General features: G+C 37.5%; 4 protein-coding genes across 4 annotated transcripts in view; 2 read left to right on the top strand and 2 right to left on the bottom strand.

Moving 5' to 3' along the window:
• Positions 1-1,167, bottom strand: part of LOC134665246 (rotatin-like) — a 70,593-nt gene extending 69,426 nt beyond the window's left edge. The window contains exons 1-3 of the mRNA XM_063522131.1: positions 1,000-1,167; positions 728-915; positions 150-346 (exon numbers count right to left, since the gene is read on the bottom strand). Of these exons, the coding sequence (XP_063378201.1) occupies positions 150-346; positions 728-915; positions 1,000-1,042 (428 nt within the window). The 5' untranslated portion in view covers positions 1,043-1,167. The remainder of the gene's footprint in view (positions 1-149; positions 347-727; positions 916-999) is intronic.
• A 623-nt stretch (positions 1,168-1,790) lies between these two features.
• On the top strand, positions 1,791-2,732 carry LOC134665509 (uncharacterized). Its single transcript, XM_063522484.1, has one exon. It carries the CDS (start codon positions 1,791-1,793, stop codon positions 2,730-2,732), a length of 942 nt encoding a protein of 313 aa, XP_063378554.1.
• Positions 2,733-8,566: 5,834 nt separating this feature from the next.
• On the top strand, positions 8,567-12,716 carry LOC134665254 (superkiller complex protein 3). The gene is made up of 2 exons (XM_063522138.1): positions 8,567-8,630; positions 8,899-12,716. Exon 2 carries the CDS (start codon positions 8,899-8,901, stop codon positions 12,709-12,711), a length of 3,813 nt encoding a protein of 1,270 aa, XP_063378208.1. The 5' UTR covers positions 8,567-8,630; the 3' UTR covers positions 12,712-12,716.
• A 307-nt stretch (positions 12,717-13,023) lies between these two features.
• Positions 13,024-15,426, bottom strand: LOC134665255 (tRNA (guanine-N(7)-)-methyltransferase). The gene is made up of 6 exons (XM_063522139.1): positions 15,238-15,426; positions 15,050-15,159; positions 14,127-14,311; positions 13,871-13,984; positions 13,638-13,739; positions 13,024-13,193 (listed from the first exon to the last, which is right to left on the bottom strand). Exons 1-6 carry the CDS (start codon positions 15,309-15,311, stop codon positions 13,056-13,058), a joined length of 723 nt encoding a protein of 240 aa, XP_063378209.1. The 5' UTR covers positions 15,312-15,426; the 3' UTR covers positions 13,024-13,055.
• Between the last annotated feature and the right edge of the window lie 4,937 nt (positions 15,427-20,363).

The raw sequence follows: 20,363 nt of genomic DNA on the forward strand, positions 1-20,363 counted from the left end.
TTTCAATTGGGTTCATTTTCATTTGTTCGAAAATTTTACGAGACAAATGAAATGCTACCTACTTTATTTTTACATTGGGCGGCACAAGGTTAATGATTAAGACTTTAATTGCAATTTGTAGGCTTGCCACCAGTTTAATAATTGCTTACCTAGTAACAGAAGGTATAGTTAAGCGAGGTACATCCACATTGCTCCCCTCTTCCACTGTATTGAGGAACTGGATACTTTCTATCAGCTCTTGATAGGTGCCGCGAGCATCTTGGTCTATTTTATGCTTTAGGGCGTCCAATTTAGATAGAAATCTCTTAACTCCATATTCCTTGACTATATAATTACCTGCTTTTGTCTATAAATTAAAGAATTACATATAGTAAACATTAATTTTATAATAACTTTAATACTTTTATCATCATCATGTCCGAACCCCATTATAAATGATACAGTTCATTGAAAATCAGGTTTGGCAAAAGTATCTACCATAGGGAACCCTAACTTTGCAGTTGATGCCCAACTTGAGCAAGTAAAATAAAATATTAAATAATAATTTTATCAAGAAATAGACAACCAATTAAACTGCCTATCTAACACGGTTGATGAGATAGAGATACTGGTGACAGACTGACAGCGGAGTCTTAGTAATAGGGTCCCGTTTTTACCTTTTGGATACGGAACCCTAAAATAGGTACAATAATGTAATTTTAACTTATATCTATACTACGATAGTTACCTTTGAAGTATTAAGTAATAATTGTAGTGCTTCTCGTTGGAGCGTAGGGTTTTGAACATGGAACCATGACAGCAAAGCCTCCAAAAGTTCACGCGTACCAGATAATTCATCCTCAATCTCCCAACCCAAACGCAGTTTAGCGATCAATAACTGCAGTGAGCGTTCACGTATCTCCCTTAAAGGATGACCTAAAAGACATTTTAACATATATGTACACCGAAATTAGAATTTACAGAACTTTATGCTCAGAAGGTAAACTGTAAGTTACTCACCCAATTTTTTTATATACCTAGATAAGTATTCAGCGGAGTTCATGATGAAATCTGAATATGGAGCGTAATCAGTACCGAGCGTAATTCTAATTACCAAAAAATTCAAACTTCCAATAGAGAAGCTAATTTACTACATTGTTTACACATTTTTGAAAGTATAACGAAAAGTCCATGAAATGAATGCTAATTTACATACATAACAGCTGACAGCTTTTATAATGTACAGCCATTATAGTATCCGGCCGGACTGACCCAATAATCAGCGTTTAATAATTGAAATCTTGTATAGTTTGAGCGTCTTTAAACGTGTCTCAAATATAATACTCATTGGTTGTGTTGCCAGATACCACGCTTTCCCAAGTTTTCTACGTTTTTTAATGGATCGTCGACTAGAAATTGTATCTACAGCTATGACGAAGAGTTATTTTTGTTATTATGTTAGGCTTATACAGCCAGTTCTGGCGTGCGTAGCCGAGGGGGACGGACGCGCCCGTTGTGCAAACAATTCATCACAAGTGTAAATAAAATAACATTACCGACTAGTTCGTCGCAAAAATCGGACTATCCTTGTCTCATCTACCTATCAGGATCATAAGGTGCTCCCCTAGCGGGTTTATTGAGCGAGACAAAACATCGCCTACGAGTGCTACGCCGCTACTACGAATAGCGTAGCAGATGCAAGCAGCTGTTGCTAATTCCGAGTAACTATTATATCTGTGAACCGGCTTTGACGATTGGAATCAACCAGTGTATCTCAAACTGTGCGTCGTGAGACTTATTCAATTTGCAAGATGGCTATTTGTGGGAGGTGTGGTGAAGAGGTGTCCGACCCTATCAAGTGCACAGCTTGTCTTCTGAGCTTCGACTACGCTTGCTCTGGAATAACGGAAGCAGGCTTTCGTAAGTTGGGTGATCGCCAAGCCACATGGCGCTGTGCAGGCTGTAAAACTACTCAGAAACCAAGCCTTGGTTCGCAGCCGGCTGCCGTGGCTGCCGCTGTCGACGCTGCGACCACATCTCTGACGCTGCACGATGTGATGTCAGAAATCCACAAAATTTCAGCTCAGTTGGCTCCCTTATCTACGGTTGTTGCTGATATCCAAGCAATCAAAACGGACATCGCCGAGCTTAAGAGGTCGAACTCTAACACCTCTAAAAAACTATCACAGTTCGAAGATCGCCTCAAAAAAGTTGAGGCCTCTAATGATGACGGTGCTCTTAAGTCTCGGATATCTAACCTTGAGGTTGAGCTCAACGAAAAAGACCAATGGCTCCGATACAACAATGTCGAAATAAAAGGAGTACCCCTGAAGAACAATGAAAATCTCTTTGAGATTTTGCAACGGATCGGTACAAAGGTGACCTACACAGTGCCCAAAACCAGCGTGAATTATATAACCCGAGTGCCATCACGTGGCGAAAATGCGTCCAGGCAAAAGTCGATTATTGTATCGTTCACGAACAGATACACAAAGGAGGATTTCATCGCAGCGTGTCGCATCTGCAAGACCATCACCCTCGATGATATCGGCTTCCAGGGAGCCGGCAGGGTTTATGTCAACGATCATCTGACGGTGAAGAATAAGATACTCCTGAATAAGACAAAGGCTGTGGCAAAGGAAAAAAATTTTCAATATGTGTGGGTGAAGCACGGAAAGATTCACGTTCGGAAAACCGACTCTTCGCCAGTACTACAAGTGAGAACGGAAGAAGAACTTTCGAGGCTTCATTGAAACTGTGCACCGCCTTAACTAATTTGTACTACCAGCCCGTCGACCCGCTACGTGACTTTGTTACCAACAGTTTGAGTGTCGCTGGTCTAGCTCGCCTCATTGTGGCTGAGCGTCCGTGCGGGAAGGTCGCGATCGTTAGTTACCTACTACGAGTATTATCTGTTATAAAGGACTTGTTTCTGTTTATGTTTGCGAGTAATTTTATAAGGAATAAATGTAAACTTAAAGGAGGAAATGAAATAAGGAGTAAATGTGAACTTAACTATTGCTTACAGCTACGGATTGATGAGATAACCTACCTATTTCCGTATTACTTATTGTGGAGTGTGTACTTACTAGTTTTAATTAAATTTGAGACCTTTAGTTATCTATCTACTTTGCTATTGTCCTACCGTGTCAGTTGCTACCTGCCTTAGTGTTTATCACCAAAACGTGAGGGGACTTAGGACTAAAACTGACATATTCCGTAGAAATTTGCGAATGAGTGACTACGATGTTATCACCCTAACTGAATCATGGCTATGTGACGGTATTCGAGATGACGAACTATTCGATGATCGTTATTGTGTGTGGCGTCGCGACCGTGACTACAATTTGACGCAGCAATCTCGCGGGGGCGGAGTGATTATTGCAATTAAACGTAGTATTTTAGCCACAAGTGTCCCGGACTGGCAATCGTCGGCCGAGGATATGTGGGTATCATTAACGTTACGCTGCCCTCGCAGTAAGCTAACCTTCAAACTTAATATTTGCACTATTTATTTATGCAATGAAAATATGGGCAACTCGTTTGCAGATCAGTTAGGTAATTTTTGCGACCAGGTTGAGTCAATAGTAAACAATTATCAGGCCGATAAATTCCTCATACTCGGTGATTTTAATATGAGTTGCATAGAGTGGTCTGAATCTGAATCTGGGTTAGAACCATCGAATGCCTCCGGCGACCATATAAGTTATTTTCTGGATACCTTCAGTTTTTGCAATCTGCAGCAATTTTGTTCAATTAAAAATGTTCACGGAGGCATTCTTGACTTAGTATTCTCAAATGACTATGTTTCGGTATCACCGTGTATCGACCCACTAGTTCCCGAGGACCCGTACCATAAAGCATTATGCATAACCATGTCTTTTGTGGAACTCCAACAACTTACTACCGCTAAGCGTACCATATTTGCATTTTATCGCGCTGACTACTCTTCAATTAACAGAGATTTGCGGGCTTACGACTGGCCCGCGGTTTTAGGCTCAGGTGACGTCGAAGAGGCGGTCAATTGTTTTTACAACACTATATATGATTTGCGAGATAAGTACGTGCCTAAAAAAAACGGTAATAATGGTAATTACCCACACTGGTTCAGTCGCGGGCTTATACGGGTAATAAAGGAGAAGTATAAGTCTTTCAAAAAGTTTAAGACCTACAATAACCTCTCAGACAAGTATACTTTTGAATTACTTAGAGATAGGGTCAAGCTACTCGAACAAGAGTGCTATTCCAAATACATAAATCAAGTTGAAGACTCGCTAAAAACCAATCCGCGTTATTTCTGGTCTTTTTTGAAAAATAATAACAAGGGATCCTCTTTTCCTGCCTCGATGTCTTACTCTGGCTCTACCTCGGACACTGGTGAAGGCATTAGCAACTTATTCAGCGACTATTTTCACTCTACTTTCTTAACCAATAATGCTTCACCTGGTTCTCAGTCTTACCCGCTTGATGAGCCAGCAACTTCTGTTATTGCTGATATTGCGTCCATCGAAGTCCAGCCTGACCATGTTATGAAACTTCTTAAAAGTCTAGACCTTAGCAAATCCGCCGGGCCTGATCATCTTCCAGCTGTTTTCCTTGTAAATTGCTCTGAAAGCATCTCGTATCCGCTAGCTATACTTTTTAATAGATCACTGTCAGAGGGAGTCATGCCGCGCTTATGGAAGTCTGCTTTCGTTACACCTATTCACAAAAAAGGGAATAGGAGTAATGTTGCGAATTATCGACCGATATCCAAGTTGTGTCTTGTAGCCAAACTACTTGAGCGCGTGGTTTATAACCAGGTGTATGCCTCTCTTAAACACGTAGTCTGTCCCTTTCAACACGGTTTTCTTAAACAAAGATCTACTGATTCCAACCTTATATTATTTAATGATTACCTGTCAAACAGCCTGGATAGTGGAGACCAAGTCGATGCTGTGTACACAGATTACAGTAAGGCGTTCGATCGCATCGACCATAATTTGCTATTACAAAAACTTTTATCAGTAGGTATAAGAGGTGACCTCTTTCGATGGTTCTCCTCTTATGTATTGAACAGATCTCAAGCGGTTGTCTTGAACGGATTCTCATCATCGTGGGTGGAAATCCCTTCAGGAGTGCCCCAGGGATCTCTTCTTGGACCATTATTATTCACCATCTTTATACATGATATTTCCCAATGCTTTAAACACTCAAATATTCTTTTATTTGCGGATGACATGAAAGTCTTCCGAGTAGTCAATAACACCCTTGACGCTACTTACCTTCAAGAAGATCTTTGTAGACTAGATAATTATTGCGCTATCAATAAACTAGATATAAATGTGTCCAAATGTTTCACCATCTCCTTTACTCGGAAGCGTAATGTTTTCAATTCTAACTATATGTTAAAAAATGAGGTTATTTCCAAGTGTAGTGAAATAAGAGACTTGGGTGTCGTAATGGACAACAAGTTGATCTTTGATCGGCACGTTGATTCAATAGTGAATAAAGCATTTAAGGCACTTGGTTTTATCTTAAGATCGTGCAAGAACCTCAAAAGATTAAAATCAATTAAAATTGTCTACTGTGCATTTGTAAGAAGCCATCTAGAATATGCCTCTCAGGTTTGGAACCCCTGTTATGACATCTATACTTCAAAAATTGAAAGAATCCAAAAAAAGTTTATTCGTTTTCTGAGATTTAAATTCAAAATTCCAAAACAAAGTTATAATCAGCATTGTACCAAACTTCATCTTCTACCTCTCTATATCCGGCGTAATATATCTGACGTAATTTACATTATGAAAATTGCTCAGAACTATGTAGACTGTCCTGATCTATTAGCGAAATTGATGCTCTCAGTCCCCTCACGCATACCTTGTCGCACCAAAAAAACGTTCCATATTCCCTTTGTTCATAGTAAATACAGGAAAAACTCCTTTCTTCTAAGAGCTTCTAGGTCTTTCAATCAGCTTTGCAAACATCATGATTTCATCGATCTGTTCTGTGACAGCTTTAGTTCTATACGCAAACTAATGAGCCAAGACTTCTCCCACTGTTAACACTTATGTAACAACTTCTGTCGTTTTTTTTTTTTTATTATATTAGTATTTCTCTTTTGTTCTTCTCGTCCACTGTGTAAGTCTATTCTCCATGTTAAGCAAAATATAATTGTAATTGTAAGTATTATTTATTAAATTTGTAAGTTCGCACGCTATATACTTTATACAGTTTCTACCTGTGGAAACTTGTAATTGGCTTACTGTTTCTATGTTATTACCTAACTTGTTACTCAAGCTGTAAGTTTTCCTAATAAATAAAATAAAAAAAATAAAATATTTATATTTTTCAATAATTTTAATGGTTATAAAATTAAATGAAAACGTAAAAAAAACATTATTTCTTCTTTATAATTACAATCATTTATTTACATACAATATATATACAGTGGTACAACTAAACGAAATTAATAACTAGCTTAAATCTAAAATAGGCCCCTGAGGCATTGTAATAATTATATAATTAAGTAAAAAGTGACAAAGTTGCGCGAAATTGTAACTTTCTATGGGACTGTTAAGCTGGAAACAAATTATCTGACGCGGCTGACGGACGCGGCTGACGGGCGCGACATAAAAGTGTGCACAGTGTTCGGGACGTGGCTTGCGGACGCGCAACAACGCTTAGTCCACAATGAACTGTAGACGAAGAAACATGCATTTTTGTAATCCTTTAATTTGAGATTATACAGTAATTCCTTGTTGCGAACACACTCGATAATTCTTTCCTCCATTTTTACCGTACGCACGTCCAAGCTCTCGCGTAGTCCGCGTCCTTCTGGCGCAGTGACGCCTCCCGCACCCCGTGCATACTACTGCATACCGTCCGCGGACGTTTTCGGCTGACAGGAACATCCAGCGCGCCAGATTTCTGTCGGACGTCCGAAGGCTCAAGGTCAGCACAAGGTTACGTCCACGGCTTACCTCCGATAGTTTGCACAATTCAGTGTATATTCATTATCTAGATACCTATAAGTCGCGGCTGTGAGCCGCGTCCGTCAGCCGCGTCCGATAATTTGTTTCCAGCTTTATGAAGAAGAAGAAGAAGAAAGCATTTATTAGCACAATAACATAACCTTAAAACTAAGAATAGTTACACAAAATGAAAAGTTGCGCTAAATGGTCCTCACTCAGCTAGGTGTCACGGTATGAGCCACATGGCACATGCCGCAACGCTGATTTTCAGTAAGGCCCAGTGGATGGACTAGGTGGCACTCAGTAAAGGACACAATGTACAAAAATAAAGGAAAGCTTAAATAAAATTAACATTATAATTAACTTAAATAAAATTAGCCTATAATATAAGTCTTCTGGATGTTTGTGTGTATGTATGTAAAGTGTCTATGTGATTGGTGTGTGTGAGTGTGCACGGTTGCCTAAGTGTTGCATTTTTGCTTAGCCAGTATGAATTTACGGAGGTGTATTTTAAAGGTGGATACGGTTTTAGAATTTTGGTGGTGGCAAATCATTCCAACACTTGGTGGCAGCGAAACGAAAGCTGCCACGGAAGGCAGTCGTGCGATGTGGAGGAATTGTGAGTCGTGATGCGTGTCTTATGGCGCGTCGAGAGAAGTTAAGTTTTTCAAATAGGTATGAGGGTTCTTTATTTTTTATGACTCCAAACAGCAATGTGGCAAAATGCAGACGTCTACGTGAATTCATGTTTAGGAGATCGTGCTGGTTTAGAAACGGCGAAACATGTGCTCGTCGTGGGACAGGGAAACAAAACCGTGCGCATGCATTTTGTACTCGCTGCAGTACTTTCTTTGTCTTAGCTAGTAAACACTCGCCGAACACTACATCAGCATAATTTAGTTTTGACAAAATAAGGGTATCACATAACTTAATGCGCACGTCAACAGATAAACACTCGCGAATCCTGTACAGCACTTTAAGCCTGTAGAAACAGTTACGCATCGTTTCAGAAATATGTTTTTCGAACCTTAGACATTCATCCATCACAAGACCCAGGTTTCGAGTTTCAACCACTCTTTCTAGACGAGCACCTTTTATGGAAACTACAGGGTCAAGTGCGGCAACTTTATCAATTTGCTTCCGTGTGCCTAGCAACATGAATTTTTATCATTCGCGCTAACATTTATTACATTTGCCGCTTTTATAACCGACGGAAATGGCTTGACAGACTATATCCAATACATTTAAATATTGAGACTACATCTAGAAATCTTTCTGTTTCCTCGTACAGTCAGCAGCAGAAGTTGCTAAGCGGGCGAGATGTTCAAAATGATACGCTACAATAACTTTTTTGCAATTGTTACTCAAGGGGCTTTGGGGCTGTCCTTTTTTGACAAATGGCATTTTAAAAGAGCGAGGAGAGAGAAATGATACTAGTTGCTGCGCCGTCAAATAGAACAATAAACGTAGGGGCCTTGGCTCGCTGAGACACCGTCTATATATATATTATGTCTATGTTGTTACTAGTATTGTTCCCGGTTTTCTTATTTTGCCTAAAGGCAACATTGCGGTTATTGTGACAGTGACAGTTCAATGTGGTTGACATTGTCATTACTCTTCTCTTTGGTCTTGTGCTTGTGGTTCTTTTTACAGTTTTTACACTTACATTATTTTCATGTGTCGAGATTTATTTTTGCGGTAGGTTAAATTACATATGTTAGACTAATACAATTCTATTCTCGTAATTATTGCGATTAGTCTATAAAAAATATGTTTTGTACGGATTGTTCGGAAGCACTTTGCACAGAAAACCGACACAAATTGTTGATATTTTAAATTTTCCATATTGGTTACCAATTGTTGTATTTTACGTATTTTTATTATAATTATCTCGATACGTACCTTGTGCCTAATAATAATCGTTTATTCATTGCATCAATGAAAGCACAATATTTGTGAATTACAGATGGCTGACACTAAAGCATTGTTGAAGGAAGCAAGGAAACTAATTGATGATAACAATTACAAAGATGCACAAGAATGTTGCAAAAATATTCTGAGAAAGGATAAACAAAACTATATTGCACTAGTGCTCCTTGGGAAATCACTACAAGATGCTGATCAAGCACCCCTAGCATATCAGAAGGCTATTGCAAGCAAACCAGACCATCCATTAGCTTGGCATGGTCTTGCCAACTATTATGAACGAAAAGATGATGAATCCTCAAAAACAAAACTGATTAATGTCTATGATGAAATATTAAAGTTGCAAATTGAAGAAGACAAAGCATTAGAAATAGTAACCAAACTCGGGCAACTCGGCTGCCATTTAAAAAGCAATGAAGCTATCACTACACTTCTCCACTATAAAGACAAAGTTAGTGATGCGAAATTATTAGCTGCAGTAGAAAATCAAATATTAGAACTTGTTAAGAGTGGTATTTCTTGTAAAGAAGATGACATACTGCCAATTTTAAAGCTATTAGATCAGCTTTACATTAAAGATCCTAGTAGTTCTCTGGAACTACTTTATGCCAAAGTGATTCTTCAAAAAAGCAATTATGCAAAAGCAGTTGTTGAAATTATAGGACTTCATTTCTTCTCACAAAATGTTGTGTTACGGGAATTCCTTTGCAAACACATATGCAACAGATATGTTAGAGATAACTCGTTCAACAACATACCAATAGAGAGTCTTGTAGACAAAATAACAGATGGAATTGAAAATTCCAAGTACCCTGGCTTGCTGAAATGTATGATTTGTTTTGACAAATCAGAATATTTGGACGCTTATAAGCAGTGTGTCCCATTGATAAACTACCAACAAGCAGATATTACAGAAGCAACATTTATTATAAAATGTGCCATGATGCTAGAGAAATGGCCAGTTGTACAAAAGTTAGCTACTAATTTCCTCCCTAAAGCGAAAGAACCAAATTTTGTCTTGGATTTGAAAAGATACTTGTTTTTATCACTTGCCAAACAAAGGAAATGGAAACAAGCAATTTCTACAGCCTCAGAATTACCCATTGGTACTTTGAGTATTAGTGAACAGGCTATTCTTGCAGAATGTTACATTGAAACAAATGAAAATGCAGAACAAATAATGGAACAGCTTCAGTCTAATGAATACCATCTTCAACTCCAAGCTTTATTCTTACTGAAACAGCAAAAATATGCTGAAACAGTAACACTTCTTCAAAACATTAATGACAACCCCTTGTGTATGTTCTACTTAGGCAAAGCACTCTGGAAACTTAAGGACTATGAAAAGAGCCAAATCAATTTACTGAAGGCAGCAAGACTTAACCCACACCATCCTGAAACATTTCTGTATTTAGGCCATTTCTACCATGATTACAAGAATGATTTAGAAAAATCAAGAAAATGTTATGAGAAAGCACACAGTTTGGACAGTACAAATCCCAAAATAACTAGAAAATTAAGTGAAGTTTACACAAAATTGGAACTAAGAGAAGCTGATTTTGAACTCCTGATAGCTGCAGAGAAGAACACACAGGAGTCTTGGTTGAATTTCAGATTGGGGCTACATTATATGAGTAAAAGATTGTGGGAAAATGCTGTTGTACAGTTTAGAAATGTTATAAAAAGTGATCAGAGCAATATTACTGCTTTTGAATGTTTAGCCGATGCATATTTTTCTCGGGGCTCATACACATCAGCATTAAGAGCTTATAATAAAGTAATGACAGCCAATCCTAGCAGGAGCTCACACTGTCTAACAAAAATAGGAAACATACATTCTCTCTTAACACAGTATGAAGAAGCAATTGCTACATATGAGAAAGTTTTAAAAATTGATGCTAATTCTATGTTAGCTTTAAAAGGCATAGCAGAAACATGGATGAGGATTGCGAAGAAAAAAGTAATGGCTAAAGTATATGGTAGTGCAAGAGATTGTGCTCAGCAAGCCATAAATTACCTTATCAAAGCATTACAGAGACAAAAGCAATTCATCTGTCTTTGGAAGCTTTTAGCAGATACTTTGATATTTGTCACCACTTTGCCAAATAAATATGCCTATGTGTATATGACAGATTTACTTGTGCAATCTGATGAGAATATCCAGACATATCAAAAGCTAGACATCTTCCCAAAAGCGATTGCATGTTACTCTCTTGTTGCTAAAAAGAATGAACAATATGCATCTTACGAGTTAGCATCAACTTACTTTGCATTCTATCAAGAATCACGGAAATTGGTTAATTGCCACATAGCTTATAAATTAACACTTCAATGCATAAAGGAAAAACCATCGCATTGGAGAAATTGGAATTTGCTCGGGAAAATATGTCTATTTATAAAGAAATATGATCTTGCACAGCATTGTTTCATCAAAGCTTTACTTGTAACCCGAAAATGGTCTGTTGCCAAAATTTGGTGTAACCTGGGAACCCTGTACTTAAAGTTGAATCATCACAAGTTGGCAAACTACTGTTTTTGGCGTGGACAGTCCACTCTGCCTTCTTATCCTCTGAGTTGGATTGGACAAGCACTGATCGCAGAAGCCATTAGGGAAGAGGAAGCTATGGACCTTTTTAGACATGCATCTCGACTTGGATACCACCCTGAAAGTGCACTTGGCTATGCTGATTGGGTGTGCCGCACATTGAAAAAGAGTAGTAACTACAAAGAAAATTCAGAGTTAAAGTATGTTATTGATGGTCTCCACGCAATTCCTTTTGCTATAGATCTAGTTGAGTGGTACTCTACTTTTGAACCTAATAACGCTTGTGCCTGCACCATTCTTGGAATCCTCCAAGAACGCTTTGGACTTGTCAGGGCGGCATTTAAATCATACGAAAAAGCATTGCAGTATGCAGATGATGAAAATAGAAATATTACCTTCCTGAATATGGGAAGAATACTGATGAGAATGGAGAGATATGATGAAGCAGTGAAAGTATATAAAGCAATAACTGAAGCCAGCTTAGACTCGACATGTGGCTTAGCTCTTGCCCTCTATAAGAAAGGTCTTTATGAAGAATCATATACAGCTTATGATGCGGCTCTGCATTGGTTGAGCAATGATGATGATGACAAAGCAGACATTCTTGTTGCTATGGCTGGCATTGTGTACATGTACAAAGGAGCAGATGATGCAAAAACTTTACTTTTCCATAGCATCCAAATATCACAAAAGAAGCCCACACCATACAGCTTATTTGCAATTTGTTCATTAGGACTTATACATTCTGATCAAAGTCTGTCTAAACTTGCTGTAAGTGAGATGCAAAAATATGAAATGGATAGTAACTTTGGATTTGATATTGGTTTTCTGAAGTCTTATGTACTCTTACGTGACGAAAATATTGATGGAGCTGTAAAATTGCTTAGTGATTCTCTTCATGATCATCCAAGCAATGCCCTATTGTGGTTCTGCATGTCCCAGTACTGTCTTAGGGAATCAAATAAGAGAGCTAAAGTGGCCAGTAGTTGTGCTCAGAGAGCCTTGTGCTTAGCTCATTATGGAGAATGTAAATGTAATCCAGCTGAAATAATTTCTACTGCCAGCATCGCTGAGCATTTTGCGGGCAATCAAGCCAAGGCCTTGTTGTTGGCTAAAGAGGGCTTACACATGTATCCTAATCAGTCAGAAATCTGGGCTGCTCTCTTATTTTCACTTTTGCCACACAAAAAATGGACGGAAAGGAAGGACTGGTTATTGGCTGCTGCTGGGCATATGCGAAGACATTTAGAAATCTCGCGCTCTCTAAGTAGATGGGTTAATCTTATTGAGAAAAAACTAAGTAGGTAAACAATTAAGAAGATATTTTTATGTTTATTGTGTCATGCATTTGCAATTTTATACTTTTACAACATATCTATAGAATTTTCAGTCTTTATTAAGAAGGAAACTTACTACTGCCTACAACTAGGAAAAGGTACTAAAGATCTAATATTTACCTGTATTTTTGATGTACTCATGATGTTAAGATTTTTATAAAATGATAAGTAATGCCTTCATGATACAAATAGATACTAACTGCATTTATTTATACTGTCTAAAATATAGTTTTAATAATGGTTATGAATGTTATGATCAAATATTAATAAAATGCAATGAATACAGTACAAAAAAAAATTTTATTTAATGAAAAATCAGTTAGGATTTTTGATAATTGCCATGCTATCAGATATTCTTCTATATACTGCGAGAAACTTGTCTCCGTTGTTTCTTGTCACCTTTTGACCTTCTTCAGTGCTTTCATACAGCTTTTCCACAATGGGATCACTCTTCTGAAACAAACATATTTCATAGGTAATATTTTTCATGAGCACGTAGGTACAGTCACTGCAACAATGTTAACCAACAAAAGCCACCAAACATTTTTAGAGCCATAAGATCGTGTCACATATTTTTGCGTCCTTCAAAGAGTAACATTATTGCAGGTGACTGTACTTATGGAATAGAGACATCTAGGTTGGGTATAAGATTTTATGAAAACAGATGTGGAAAAACTAATGTGTAAAGCTGAGCAACACATTGTTATGTTAATACTATGTATTACTTATTCTGTGACATTGTAACCAGTAATTTGACAGCTGAATTAGATGGTGTTTTGTATGCCATAAGAAGGACAAAGTTGCCTTTTTCTCGAGATTGTCGTAATTTGAGCTAAAGCCTTTATATTTTAGTCTGTCTTGTATAAACTTATCACAAGGCACAGGTAAAGTACTCACCAATTCTTCATCAGATATTTTCTCAAATAAAGGGTGATCTTCAAAATGAGTCACCATCCAATCATGCAAATCTTTTACATCTGTGATAGTATACACAATACCCTGTAAGAAACAGCAAAGGTTTATTTTTGATTGACATAAAATAAAATGAAAAGTGATTCTAAATCATTGGATTGTAAAAGGACACATGATGGTGGGTATCAATGATAGCAAAGGTTCTAAGTAATTCTTACTTGCTCTGCTAGAATATAAGCATATTCTGATAACAACCATTTATTAATTATTCTCCATTTATGTTTTGCTTTCTTGAAATGGGGATCTGGATATAAGAAGAACATCTTCTTAAGCTGAAACAATAATAAATTGTATTAATTACATAAAAAATCCAAAGAGAATTCAGTCTGGCTGAATTTTTACGCATCTTTTTAATTTTTCGCACTTTTTAGCCTTATCATATCATACTTAGACAAGAGGTAAATTTTTACAAACCTGGCCTTTGTGAAAGAAATTAGGCAAATATTTCATTGCATTTGTTCTTAAAACTGCCACATTTTGGTATTGGTTGGGATGCTGTATCCTTAATGCTTTTATTCTATCATTGACATAATCGGACACCTTCACTCTTATTTCCAATCCCAGCATGAGGTTGTCAGGAAACATAGGAGACAAAGTCACTGCAAAGATGAAGTTAATATGAATTCCCCATAAAGGACCATTAGGGAGGGAGCAATTTTACAATAGGCTCTTAACACTTTCGCAGCCGGGCAAAAAACGGCGCACTACCCCAGAAACAGGTCGTCTATATCTGCGTACAAAAGAACCCGCTGGGCGGGTTGTCCGGCATCTGAACTAACATTACGAGTGCCTACCAGGCGGGTTCTCGGTAGTCAAAGTGTTAAGCTTGCAACTTATGGTTACCATGCAATCAGCAATGTATTTTGTTTCTTTCTTTCAATCCTTAATATTGTCCTTAGTATAAACATCACTAACCGAGCCCAATGTAATGCCACAAGCTGTGAAAATATGAACTTAATGTGGTATTAAAAGGTTCCAGAATTGCCTCCAAAAGACAGTATTCTAGGATGCGATATGAGTGTTTGTTTGGTAATTGATATAAATAGAATTAGAATAGGTTTTATTTGTAAACACAAACAAACAGGACAATTCATAATCTAAAACACAAAATAATAATTAAAGTGCCACGAAATGGCCCCATCTCAGCATGTTGCTGGTAGCTTCCAATGCTGATCTTCCGAGGAGAAGAATCACGAAAGGTAACAGACAAGAAGAAAAAGACTAACATATAGAATAAAGAGAGAAAGATAAGAATAACATACAGTAAACAAATAGTTAAATAAGAAAAAAGTTACACAGCAGCTGTGTTTGCATTAACACATACAATATGTACATACCTAACAAGCCTCCATATCCACAACCAACATCTAAGAATTCAACTCTTTTTTCATTATCTTTGAGTGTTGGATATAATGTAGACCAGTCATAGTCATCTGGGTGAGCAGGGCTGAAACAACATGTAACTGTGCAATGAAGATTATTTACTTATAGAGAGACTATCATATAAACAATGTAAATGACTTACTACTCAAAACAGTGGTCAGCAATGGGGTTAGAATGTGCACGTTGCCTATAGTATTTCTTTTGAGGCAATGCCATTTCTTTTAATGAAACATTTAATGCTTAAATTTATTATTAGTTACAACATACAAATATGTTATAAAGATATCTTTCCCGCAAAGGAAATTAACAATATTCACATTGTTTACGTAGTCGGCTCCATGGACTTATAAGATGGACTGCACTGTCACTTTTTTTGCCATACTAAATTGAACTTTATCACCGAGCTAGAAAGACGTTCGTACCAGACTAGAGAAAACGGTCCACTTGAGATAGCAAAGGTGGGTCGCGGTGTCTCACTCGCACGTGTTGCCAATGTTAAAAATATACCATAGTGGTAGTATTTATATCAATATACTACTCAAATTAAATAACTTCTTATATTATTTAAATGCTATATTCAGAGTAAGGTTCTGATATCTTTTAAGAAATTTGTAAATAAGTATGATGTCAATATTATTAACTGATTTAACCAAGCATGTGGACAACAAAAAAAAACATTATTTTTGGTGTGGTAGACATTGCAGAAACTTTGAATGTTAATTAGTATCCCTACCGTCATGACATGTTATCAAAACACGTGAATGCAAAATTTCCTAAAAATGGTGAATAAATGTTGCGTTAAAGGTTGTGGGAGTGAAAGAATTTCTAATTGTGGAATATTGTTTCATCAGGAAGCCACAATTATTACATTTTGCGATAAAAATACAAGACAACATTGTCAAACTCATTAGGGTGACTATGATGTCGGCACGATGAGAATCAGTGTTACACAATTTTTATTAGGTACTTAAGTAAGTTTATATAAATAGGTATGTATTTATTTCGGCATGTTTAAATTGGTGAAATGAGAGCCAATACAGAATAAATAATTGCCAAAATTGAAATCCAAAGTCCTTAAACATTACAGACACATTTATGCATTGTTATAATAATAATAAAACACATTGATAATAAAAGAAAAATAGAACTTTATCGTAATTTACTGACTTTTGGGACGATACCAGAAACGTTAAGTACTGGGAATTTACCCTCTTTGGAAAATTTACTAGGAACGGCACATCACTAATTTCTTTACATTTCACGACTCTTCTCTTTTCGCACAGGTGGCCTAGCACCGTGAACACCGAAGTTCGCAAATTACGGGCATCTTTCTCTTTTACTCCTATAAAGGAGTAATTACAGTAACAGAGAAAGATGCTCGCAATTTGCAAACTTCGATGTCTATGGTCCAGTGACAATCGTCCTAGTTAAAAACGATAGCAAGCGGGCGTAGCGGACCCACGCGACCCTCAGGCAGTTACGAATTTGCCTTAAGACTGAGTAGGCCCGGGCCTAGGGCGGCCAGATATTTTGGGCGGCAGTCTATATGATGGGTGCTGAGAAAGGGGGGTGCGGCTAGAGCTTGCTATGTAGGGCTTGGGGCTTAAGGCGGCAAAGACTGTATGTAATTACTCCACTGTCCTGAGAGCCTACCCCGTTGCGTCTTTGTCGCACTTGTAAATTCGTACGTAAGTGTGACAGAGAGGCAACACGTTGAACATGGTTCACAGTAGACCCTCTGGTTCTGTCAGCATATTTGTCTCTCTATCTCTCTCACTCATACCTGTGTTCTTGACAGACGTTACGGTGCACCACCTTCCTGACGATCGACCATGTTCGCGGTCCAGTACCTACGGCTACTAGTAACAGCTTTTCTTCTTCACTTGGTCCCTCAATACTGAGGATCGTGACATCATATCCTTCTGTTGAAGACCAGGTTCCTCCATAGGGTTCTCTTCCTCGCCAAGCGCATGGCCTGGTAATGTGAACACACCATTTAGAACAACTAAATTAAGTACCTAAGGTTGTGTGAAGCGTTTTACAGAAGAGAAAAAACTATATCCATCCCTTTTTAGGCGAAAAGACAGTATGATTTCTATTACTAATATAACTATGCACGATTAAGAAAAGATCCTGGCCAAACTATATATTTAAATGTTATCCTAATATCCCACATACATAAGACGTATGGTCACCCTAATTAGAAAGAGAAACAACGGCCCACCTTGACTATCTCATGTGGACACACTTTTTGGCCAATGTCCGCCATCCAGTTAACTTTCTATGTCCATGGTCGGCTCATGTAAAATGTGACAATCTCCTCTCCAGTCTACTTGTCAAATTGACATTTAAAGTACATTCAGATTCTGTATTTTTTTTATACCGGATAGGAAATAGTAACGAAGAAATTAAATCGTGCTTATAGACCGGGAGATAGTGACACATTTTACTGGGTCATTTGTACCCTCTGTACCAGTATGGCGGTTCGTCAGGGGTCTAAGCACGTAATGAAGGAAAGAAAAATGATGGTCATAGCGCTGGTACCGGCGGCCCAATCGCGTGGGCGTTAGTCGAACGTGTCGGATAAAATACGAGTGTCGAACGATTTGTTCCACAAAAATCCTCGTATTTTTCGATAGTCCATAAAAAAGAAGTAGGCGGTAGCGTAATGCCATACTTCTCCGGTGTGACTTACAGCCCGCCATACTGAGGCGAACACATTAATTTAAAAAAAAACAATTCAACCATTTGTGCCAAGCTAATTTTTGCACAGGTGATCATCGTCGAGCAGCCATTCATGGACATCACCATGCCATACTCTTGGGACGGTTCCAAATGGCCGCCATACCGCCGCAAGGAAGTTAAATTTTTTTTTTTGCTAAACGATTTGTACCAGTATTGCATTTAAATTTTTGGAAAGTATTTGATAAAATGTGACCGTTATTATAATTGCCATACTTATAGTAGGGGGAAAAAGTGCTGCCATAATTGAAAAACTTATTTAATCGACACGTTTCAAAAATACGACTATATATACGTAAAATAATTTTTTACAGCATGGCATCATCATATTCTGTTTGTTTGGATACAATTATACCTAAATAAATTATTTCAGATTATAACCACGGGGCGGACGACTGTGAGACTTAAGCCAAGACTTAAAACAAAAAACAATTTTTTGACGATTTGTACCAGTATGGCATTTGGAGTTTTGGAAATTATATGATGCAATGTGACCATTATTATATGTATTTGCCATACTTCTAATAGGGGGAAAAAGGGGCACCATACTTGAAATAAAAAAAAAAAATTGTACACATTTGCCACCTCCTACAGGTATGCCATTATAAGATTTCCATTTATGATCACACAGAAAGTCTTGAAAAATTTTTACAAGATGGTACAAATCGTTTAGCAATAAAAAAAAATTAACTCCTTTGCGGCGGTATGGCGGCCATTTGGAACCATCCGAAAAGTATGGCATGGTGATGTCCATGAATGGCTGCTCGACGATGATCACCTGTGCAAAAATTAGCTTGGCACAAATGATTGAATTGTTTTTTTTTTAATTAATGTGTTCGCCTCAGTATGGCGGGCTGTAAGTCACACTGGAGAAGTATGGCATTACGCTACCGTCTACTTCTTTTTTATGGACTATCGAAAAATACGAGGATTTTTGTGGAACAAATCGTTCGACACTCGTATTTTATCCGACACGTTCGACTAACGCCCACGCGATTGGGCCGCCGGTACCAGCGCTATGACCATCATTTTTATTTCGTTCATTACGTACTTAGACCCCTGACGAACCGCCATGCTGGTACAAATGACCCAGTAAAATGTGTCACTATCTCCCGGTCTATTAACAAGGGCCCAACGTTTTCTGTTCTCTTTCACGACGCAGCAAATAGTATCATTTCTCTCTCCTCGCTCTTTTAAAAATGCCGTTTGTCAAAACAGGACTACCATACTGTTGACAAGGTGGACTTCAAATCAAGTGTTGCCTTTCTTGATGCGCCCAGGCTGTGTATGTGTGCGTAAAAGCGTATATGTGTGCTCTTTTAGGGATGTGAAAAGTCGATTTTAATCATGTTATATATCGATAAATGCTACATAGCGGAACGAAATAGCGATTAATTGAAGCTTCAATATCTTCGTTAAACATAAACATAATTGAAATGCTAATGGATAATGAATATATTATAATCAAAGAATATAATACTCACTAGGAGAAGAACGGTAACTCCATACAAAAAAATGTCCCCAACCGTTTATACGTTTATACTAGTGGCGCCGTCTTTGTGTACCAATGGAACTAAAGTTGACAACCGGTTTAGCCTGGCGGGTATTGGTAGGTAGTAATTCTGTTGATAAACATATTTGTTATCTTCATATCACGAAATATATGCAAGATGCAAATATTACCCCTTGTTTGTGGTATTATCAATTGATTTAAATAAAAGGCATGTTTATGTTTATAACATTATATATATTATTTATTAAAAAAATTTATACACTGAAAACTGGCAACTGGCAACTTAATAAAAAAATAGACATTAATAAAGCGCGTTCACAAAGTTTTCAGTACCTTTTATACAAATAACATTAGGCATGCCTACCTATTACACTTTACACACAGATACACTACACTTTACACACGGCATTTTACACAGATTTCCAACTTGTATTCATTTCTTCACGGTTAATTAATACGCTTTCCAGATGCGTTATGACTCGGTTCCTTCTGAACCCACTAAAGTTGTAAATTTCACTCTGGCTGCTTCAACAGCCGTTGCTCCGCATTTAGCACATTTTCTATGTGCATTGCTGTAATCCATGTAGGTACAGACTTACAGTCTTAAGTGGTACGTAGCGGTACACGTTGTATGTTTTATTTAAAGAGTTAATAAATAAAATTTTCGCTATGAACTTTAACCACAGCAGTTGGACAGGGTCATTGACAAATATATTTTTTATTATGGTGGGTAGACGTACCTACCCTCCATATATTTTATGAACATTGATAAAGACAGTTGGAAGCAAATATTCATTATAAAACTTAATCGCACGTAATTAAGTTTTAAGCGTTTTAAGTCCCGTTTTATGATTAATATTGTATAAAATTCGTGATAATTTAAATCAGAGTTGGGAACAATGTTGCTGTAGAAAAATGTTTTTATTTTTATTACTCGCAACTTTTTCCCGGAGGCCAACGCACACATAGAAGCTTAAGGCGCACACATGCGCAATTATTTGGGGACATAACTT

The sequence above is a fragment of the Cydia fagiglandana genome, chromosome 6 (genome assembly GCF_963556715.1).
Source record: "Cydia fagiglandana chromosome 6, ilCydFagi1.1, whole genome shotgun sequence".
Classification (NCBI taxonomy): Eukaryota; Metazoa; Arthropoda; class Insecta; order Lepidoptera; family Tortricidae; genus Cydia; species Cydia fagiglandana.